Below are 9,261 nucleotides of genomic sequence, written 5' to 3' on the forward strand. Positions count from 1 at the left end.
CCTTTGCAAGAGCCCTAGCTGTTTCAATTTGGGCTGTGAAATGCACTTGCCTCTTTTTTAAAAAGCAGCTGCACTTCAAATGACTTATTCACTGCCAGAAACGGGGATTTTTAGCAAGCTTCCTGCAGGCAACTGCATTTTCCACGCATTCAAAACTTTTTTTTTTTAAACAACGTCAGCATCGTTTTTCTTTTATTCAGCATAGATCTGTGTCAACATTTAGCTGACATGGAGGACTACGATTTTCCTCTGACAGCATTAGAGAGCTAAACCCAAAATGTATAAAGCGTGTACAATCGTGCTTTGGCAGAGCTGAGGGATGTCGGGTTTGCGAGTTACAAAAGAGGTGATATACCAGATGCAATCCAACGGCTTTGATCTCTGTAAAATCATCACCTGTTGTTTTAGACTTTCTTGCTGTAACGATTTTCTTTTTGTTTTTCACAGAGCAGCTGGATCATTCTATGTCAAAACTCTTACGGCAGAAAATAGCTATTACCATTACCCCCGAGGAGATCAATGAACATGTGTTTAACGTTGAGTTGAAAGCCAATTGCTTTAATACACCATTAAGCCAGTTATGCGTGAAAGAGACCTACACTGAAAAAAAAAAAAATGATTCATTGAATTTACAATATATATTTTTTAAGGTAAGTGGTTGGAATCAATTTATTTTAGCTACATTTAAATAAACACATTTTGCTGAAAGTTAGTCAACTAAATTTGTTTATTTAAACGTGGCTAAAATAAATTGATTGCAACCGCTTACCTTCAAAAAAAAAAAAGTAGCATCATTTTTTTTTCAGTGTAGTTTCTCTCTCAAAATGGAGTTTCTCTCATATCTTGGCTTCTTTATGCATTATTGCATTCCATAGAGTTAAAATAAGGTATTTTCCATGCAGTGCTCTTTCTTCACATTGGTTTCCAACTCCTCCTAGACAAAACAGAAAAAAAATGCAGACAACAGCATTGAATGCACCATTGTGCTTCAGTTCGTATGTTTAGATCATAATAACCCCAAGAAAAAGGCCTGATTCCATTCTAGACGGCACTTGCTATGCCTTTTTACACAAGCCAACAAATTCATTGCTTTTTTTTGGGGTCGATGACGGTTTCAAATCATAAGTAGAAAATAATGACTGTCGTGATCAAAGTTTATGGTTATAATTTAAGTGGAGCACTTCAATAAAAATGCGTGGCGCAGTTAAAGGCAAGAGTCATCACATTGACCATCTTTATCTTTGGACGTTGAGGTCAGATCTTATGTCTGAGGTGCATTCACATCATTTTCTCATCCCCATTACTGCCTGCACTCTCTGTGAACTTGACTTTTAGTGTAACTGCAAGCCAACCGCTTCAATTTCACGTTGTTCCATTCATCACTCACTTTCTCCCCTCATTGTTTTCTTTCTCCTGAAAAAGTCTCTTTGCTCTGTGCTTCAAAGCTTGTAGACTCAAGGTCAGATCTTACGGAAGATAACATTTCAAAGGTTGGCTGCCTTTTATTGCACTGTTTTCCTATAGAAAGTGTGAAAAGAGATGTGTTTGTGTAGGTTTATCGACTCCTCCGCCTGGTTGTACACTCTTAAAAATAAAGGTGCTTCAAAAGGTTCTTCAAGCGATGCTATAATAGCTATAAATGTAATTGACCATGATCTCACAGTCATAATAAAATTTGGTAGCACTTCACAATACAATTTTAATTTATTAAAACATGAAATAACAGAAGAAAAATACTAAATGCTAAAGCATTAATTAGTATTAATGTGAATTTATTTAACATTTACAGACACATTATTAAAATCAATATCTGTATGTGTAAGTATTAATGGCTGCCAAGAACTGACATTTTAAGCTCTATTTTTGTAAGTAACGTTAACAAAGATTGATCAATACTGTAACAAATGTATTGCTCATTGCTAGTTAATGCTTTAACTAATGTTACTAATGAAAAAAAAAAAGTAAAGTATGTGTCTAGTAGCCACCAAAAGCAGCATTAGCATCTCTAATTCATGTAAACTTTGAACCAACAACCTAGAGAATAAAACAGATATACATTTGAATGAACCAAAACGTGAAAAATGAATTAATATTTAAATTATATCAAAATCTGCAGTGCAGTGAAACAACTGCATCCATTTTTCTCAGACTGTACTGATCATGTGCTGAATAAGCGTTAAAACTCTAGCTTTTTACTCTAACAATTTATGGCCTCCCGTTCTCCCTAATATCAGTGCACGCTCTTCTATCACTTTGTTTGATTGCAGCACTCAAGACGTCTACAAGTGGGCTTGAGTGTTCCCTTGATGGCTATGTCCACACCATTTCCCTCACTGAATGTACTATAGCACATGTTTTCATTATGGATCCACAAGCTGAAACACTGATGAGTCCATCTACGTTCTCATTGTATCTTAAGCATGCTTCATATATCTTTGCAAGAACAGAGACGCTGTACTGGAGCTACCACTACCTCTTAATATCTAGTCATTTAATTATGCATAGCAATGAGAATAAACGCATATGGCCTTTCAGGCACATGAGTCTTTTAGACGTATTAAACATGATTCATTAGCCAATATATTAAATTAATACCTTTTTTTAAATCTAAATAATATTTAACACTATTATTTAACATACAGAACATGTAAATAATGTGTGTTTTAACAAATGAAATGTGTTGCCCTTCAGTACTACATTTTGCATCTAATAATGAGAACAAGTCAATCAAAAACCATTTCTTCTGGCAATTTGCTGTAATATTCCAGTTCCGACGTCACAGCCTTTCAAGAAAATGAATGTGCCTGCAGGCCGAATAGTTACTCAAGAGATTTGGATACTGACTCCATGAATCAAAGCTCTGCCCATCATGAATATATCATTACAGTTCAGAACCAGCAAAAAATACTTTTCTGAAATCAGCTATCCATAAACCGAAAGTGCAATAACGGAAGAGGAGACTTACTTAGTAGAATTTGGAAACTGCCTGAGAGCATAGCTGATGTGAATATAAGAACGGCTTGAGGACAAGCCCCCAGCAGCCAGCAGCTAGCATCATTCCCATCGATTTGAATCTGGAGCCAACTACCTTCAAACTGCTTGACATAATTCACTGCCAATGGCATCAAAGTACTGCAGCACTGCCGGCGCTCTTGAGCTTCAAAACTTTCTCTTCAATCAGCCACTGGTCCTTTATTCCAGCCTCCACACAGCAGTAAGGAAGTTACCATAATACTCTGGAAATATATATCTGTAATTTAATCCTGCAGCTCAAATTGCATGCAGAAGACTGATTGCACACTCTCCAGACATATGAATTGCATGCAATTCAAATACATAGGCAAAACTGCATGCATGCAATAAAAAAAAGCACATAAAGTATACTGGAACCAGCTGTATATGTAATGAACTTAATACTTCATCATCAATGAAACAGCCTTGCTCTCTCTCATTCTGTGTAAACCGATTAGAGCTCACAATTTATTTCAGATCAAAGCATGACGTCTCCATCTAGAGCAGCAAGTGTTCTGCTGGTCATGCCCCTCATTGATGTGCAAGGCATGTGCAGCCTGCCCATTCTCAGCCACACCAGGAAACAGCTACACAGAGGCTCATTGTACCAGGCAAAGGAAATCACTTCATTTGAAACTGGATGAAAAACATTCTCTCACATTGAGCACTGCAGTCATTGTGCTCCTTTTCTTATTCCATGTGGGAAAACATTTGCGTCACTTTGAACTTAAACTGCTAAGATAAGTTGCAAACATCTTTAAAAAGGTATTGAATTATGAATGTAAATACATTAAAAACAGTATACATAAGGCACCCCAGAGTTTATGAATATAGCAGCGATATAGAGCCTTATTTACATTTATGTAAACAAGCAAACTAATTAAAAATTAATCAGCCAATCAAGAAATTCATAAACCATATTTCTGTACTGAGAGGAAATAAAAAGCTTATCTGATTTATGGTACATGAAATAGCTGTATCATTTTTCAAGTATTTAACTCCTCTACAATAAGGCATGTTTCGAAATTCAGCACTAAGTCAACAGTATCGCTACCAGCTAATGCAAACTCACGTTAGCACCTTGGACAGCAACTGTGATGTCCACAATAAAAGACGATCTGATTTTAATGAATAAATGAATGATCAAACGTCTCAGGATTCACAGATCAGATACTATATTGAGCAAATCGGTGTGTCATGATACACACAGAAAATTCAGGCAAGCAAAGATTATCAAATAATGTTCTGCTCCATTTCTTCTTCACCGACAATGCTTCATGGCACAGAAACTAGGCAAATACAATCAACTACCATATATACTGAACGCCCACACACACACACACACACTGCCGTGTGCCATTAAAGGAGATCAGCCGTGCTGCATAATACTGCTCAATCCACATCCATCACTGAATGCATAAGAAGCTCAGCATTTTTACTAATTTACTTCAAGCTGAAACGACCTGATTTTAGAGCCACAAACATACATGGTAAATAATATTCTCCTCAACACCAGAGTACCTTTAACTTTTTCCGTTTAATGCAATGGACAAATAATTCTATTTTACATAAAGAGTCTTAAAATACAGCACTTATAAAAATTTGATTAGCAGAAAGCAGAGATAAAATTCTTCAAGTGCAAAGGCACTTCTGGAACCAGGAATTTGTGTTGCACTCACCATCCAACATGTTCTACAGGAATGTCATTTCAACAACCCTGTCGTCTGAGAGAAAATATATTTCATAGTACAAAAAAAGCATGGAGCTGTAAGCTATACATATTCTTGCGACAACTGCTACTGTCTTTACGTTTCAAGTAAAATAAATAATTTAAACCTTAGAGACAATAATATATCATCTTTAGATTGTGGGTATGTATACAGCCTCTAAAAGAAGATGGAAGGCTTAGGTCTGTGGTGGTGTTATTATTGTCTCTTGTGGTTGAATACACAGATGATACAGGTTTACAGGGACTCAATCTTACAACTGACTCATCGCAGTTTGTTTCTCCAGAACTTCGAGGTAGTCTGGCTCGGTTTTAAGCTTGATGGATAGCAAAGGATGCTCGTTTTTGGACTGTGCAGCATATTTTCTGGGGGTCCCGTAGAGAACGGTTTTGTTTAATCGATCCTGGTTGTGTCGCCGGATGGTTTCGTAGGGGGGGATGAAGGATTTTTTGGGTAAAGTGCAAAAGTTATAGCTGAGTGGCCCAGACTGGGGCAGATCTTTCTCTCTCTCCACAATGTTCTGGTAAAGCAGTTCCGGCTCGCGGTTGGCACAAGGCTGCTTGTCAATGAACTCCACTGTGCTTATGGTGAAAGCTGGGCTTCGATCAAGCTCTTCCTTCTTGGGGTCAAAAGGGCTGAAGCTCTGTTCCTTCAGATTCCGATAGTAGGCCACCTGCTCATTCTCCTTCTGTATGTAGATGGGATTCTGACACATCTGACCCACGGGCGGAGGGATGTAGTTATACACGTGGTTGTCGCTTTTGTCTGTGTTGGCGTCCGCGTTGTACGAGCCGTACTGTACTTGGAAGGAGTTCAAGTCCAAATGGTTATTGGTGCCCGAGGGAACGTTCTCCACTCCCTTGCGACGTTTGAGGACAAACACGAACAATCCTGCCCCGAAGCACACGGACAGAATGAACACAACGAGCAGGCCTAGGATGAGAACGGACAAGGGCACCTCTGGAGGCATTTCGGGCATTCTGTCCGTAGGGGTTACAGCAGAAGAAGGGGTCGCCTCGGTGCTCGAGCTCATGACAGTGGGGGGTTTAGTCGCAGGAACCTCATCAGTCTCAGGGCAGATGGCATCGTTTCGGAGAGAGCGCAAGAGCCGACCTGCATGCTTGGATGGTGAGTCACACGTGATCTCATTCACCACCACGCTGGTGCTGGACAGCTCCATCCAGTTCTTAAGCTCCACAATGTCGCAGGTGCAGTCCCACGGATTCTCCTGGAGGTCGATCTGAATGAAGGCAGAGAGCTGGTCCAGCACCCCGCGCACTGGGAGATGGGAAAAATGATTGTTTCGCAGATTAAGCCTTGTCAGCATAGTACCTCCAAACACGTTGTCGGGAAGGGATCTCAGCAGGTTATTATTAAGGAACAATAGCTGCAGATTGTGCAGCGAGTTGAAGGTGTGGGGTAAAATCTCTTTAATGATGTTGTATTCCAGGTAGAGATATTGCAAGCTCTGCAGCCCAGCGAATAAAGACTTCGACAGGCTTTCGATGTAGTTGCCATTCAGATAGAGCCTCCTTAAACTTGTGAGATTCTCAAAGGCTCCATCCTGAATGATTGCTATTCTGTTATTCCCTAAGTGCAGGAGCTCAAGGGAGCTGTACTCTGTCAGATCCGTTCTGTATATGGTCTGCAAATAGTTGCCGGTTAAATGCAGCTTCTTTGGATACGACGGTTTGGGTTGAAGTTCAGAGATGTTCTGAAGCTTCCTCTCCTGACAATTGATGTTTAATCCACTGTCGGGATTTTGCGACGTGCACACGCAAATGTTCGGGCAGGTCATCGGAACCGGCGAGCGCGTCTGGTACACCATGATAGGCCCAAATACGTGTTTATCTCTGCTGGATGTGACACGCGGGGTGGGGCGGTATCTCATTTTGGGGGGGCGGGAGGCCTTGGGGGCTCTCGTCGGGGTGACTCGAGGCCGCAGTGTTGGAGACGAACCCTGGTACTGTGAATCAGACGGCGGTTGCATGGCACGATGACTTGCGTCTCCAGGATTGCGCCTGGGGCAAAGGTCTTGCTTGATCAGCTGCGTGACGTCTTTACCATGCAGTCTGAATGGAGTCTCACAAACAATATCCCCCACGAAGACTGAAATTGTATCCAGCCAGGCTTTCAGGGGTATCAGATCACAAGTGCAATTCCACGGGTTCTCTTCAAGCTGAATCTCCATTATTCCACCTATATGCTCTAGAACGCCAGCAAACGGCAGCATCTTCAGTCGGTTTCCCCTTAAATCCAAATGTGTCAACATGACAAAGCGGAATATGTTGTTAGGTAGAGAGAGCAAAAGGTTGTCGTTGAGTATCAGGACTTTGAGTTTATTCAGTTTGTTGAAAGCCCCAGCCTCTATGGCACTAATGTAATTATAATCAGCTTGCAAATACTCTAAACTCTCCAAACCAGAAAAAGTGTCCTCTCTTATGATCTCCAAGTTATTATTATTGAGATGAAGACGCTTCAAGTTTTTTAACCCATTGAATGCCCCCGTTTTGATCTCCTGCAAGCCGTTATTACCCAAATGAAGAGATGTTACATTACCATAATTGAGGAATTCGTTTGGGCTTATCTTGGTGAGAAAGTTTCCATTCAGAAACAGTTGGCTGATTTTGTTTTGCGGAGGCTGGAAATGACTGACCGTTGTAAAACCCTTGTTCTCACAATTGATATTCAATGCGTTCTCCTTTTCCTCGCAGGAGCACCGGTTTTTGCAAATGTCTTTGGAAGTTTTGCGGCTGTCTGTCTTTGAAGGGAAACTGGTGACTGTTAAAACGCTCAGCAAGAGAATGTTGTTCAGCATTTTTACAGCAATAACGCCGAAAGCCACAGCATTAATGTGCAAATCTCAAAACAGGCATGCACAGCCCCAAAGAAGATTTCAAAAGGCGCACAGAAGAGCACAGCTCTCCATTGACCCTCCTTAAATCCCAAAAGGCGGAATAGAGAAGACATCCATCACCGAGCGCACTGTGACCGCTGCTGGACCGAACGCATCGTCGTCCCTCGCAGTGATAGTGAAATCCCGGACTAATGAGCAAGCATTCATGCAGCAGTTTAAAGCGCATCCGAGGCACCACAGTTCTGAGTCTCTGAGCTTAAACTGTCCCCTTTCACCAGCAGCGCGAGCGATATTCACACGAAAGCAACTTCACGCCTGTGATCCTGCATGGTGACAGTCAACTTAACGGTGCGAGATGCGCTGGATAACTGAGCGCTATGCGAGCAAGCTTCCGAGTGAGAGAGATAGATTCCGCACTTGCTCACTCACTCCCACCAGGAGCGCGCGCCTGTGTGTGTGTGTGTGTGTGTGTGTGTGCTGGATGAGAGAATGTGTAAGCTCTGCGTGGAATTCCGACGTCACCGCTCTTGAGTGAGTAGATGATTTCCTTTCCTACTAATAACGTTATTTTAATGGCAGGTTATTATTATTTACATACATTAATTTATCTGTTTTTGATAAATGATGTTTCAAAATGAAACTGATGACCTTTTGTTTAATTTTTCTCTGACATTGTATTGCATTTTACATTTTCTTAATTTTAATTAATTATTGCATTTATTTAAAATATTTATGAACTATTGCTGGGCATGTTCTAACGCGTATTGAACTCTTCAGTTTGTTTGATGCTATTTTTTTTAAAGATAACCTATTTATGTATGCCTTTTTGTTTAATTTACCTATGGTAGTGTGACCTTTATATCTTCTATTTAGGCCCCTATTATTATTATTTAGAAGAAGAGGAAGGTAGAATAAATAATTACATAAAAAAACAGCAGTTGTCTATGTTTGCTTTTTTATAGTTCATAATGGATTTAACATTAATTTGTATCACAATAAGATTAAAATGAGAGCAATTAAACAATAAAAAATGATCTCTGTGTAGTTTCTGTAATTAAAGTAACTCTGGCATTGACAAAAGCAGATGCTCTAATCATAATACGCCACTAGGAGGCGCAAGCGGCTCCAAAATATATATAAATATATATTTTAGGTGTCGATGCATTTTTTGAAATGATGCAAAACATGTCTTAATGTCAGAAACAGACAAGAAACGCAGCAGCATTGTTGTGAGCATGTACTGACAGCCCAGACGTACCCAGACAGCCACAAACATTTGCAGAAATAAAGATAGCATTATCTCCATTTAAAGAAAATAAAAAGTCTTCAGATGGAATTGGTATTTATTTTGCTTATCCATTCCACTTGTTTATTTACTGACTGCTGCTTGCCAAAGCGAAATTTGAGACTTAATATATGAGTCATTGTAATATTAAGAACCATCTTAAATTGCAATTACAAAACACCTTCAAGGCATAAGTTAACCTGTCATAAATTATTGATTTACATGCACACTAGCAATAACAATCATGATAGATAGCCAAGAAAAAGAGGACAATATGCCCAAGGCACTAAGGCCAGAGGAGAGTGTTACAGTGGCATCAATTTATAAAAAAATTGAAATAGTAAAAACAACAACAACATATACTTGTTAACATTTTATTG

At 39.8% G+C, this 9,261-nt stretch overlaps 1 protein-coding gene across 1 annotated transcript; it reads right to left on the reverse strand.

Annotated features, from left to right (window-relative positions):
- Positions 1 to 4,600: 4,600 nt before the first annotated feature.
- LOC107588360 (SLIT and NTRK-like protein 2) lies at positions 4,601 to 7,960 on the reverse strand. Its single transcript, XM_016276434.1, has one exon. The coding sequence runs from the start codon at positions 7,555 to 7,557 to the stop codon at positions 4,993 to 4,995; it is 2,565 nt and encodes an 854-aa protein (XP_016131920.1). The 5' UTR covers positions 7,558 to 7,960; the 3' UTR covers positions 4,601 to 4,992.
- Between the last annotated feature and the right edge of the window lie 1,301 nt (positions 7,961 to 9,261).

This window comes from Sinocyclocheilus grahami, unplaced genomic scaffold (genome assembly GCF_001515645.1).
Source record: "Sinocyclocheilus grahami isolate Dianchi unplaced genomic scaffold, SAMN03320097.WGS_v1.1 scaffold102.1, whole genome shotgun sequence".
NCBI lineage: Eukaryota > Metazoa > Chordata > Actinopteri > Cypriniformes > Cyprinidae > Sinocyclocheilus > Sinocyclocheilus grahami.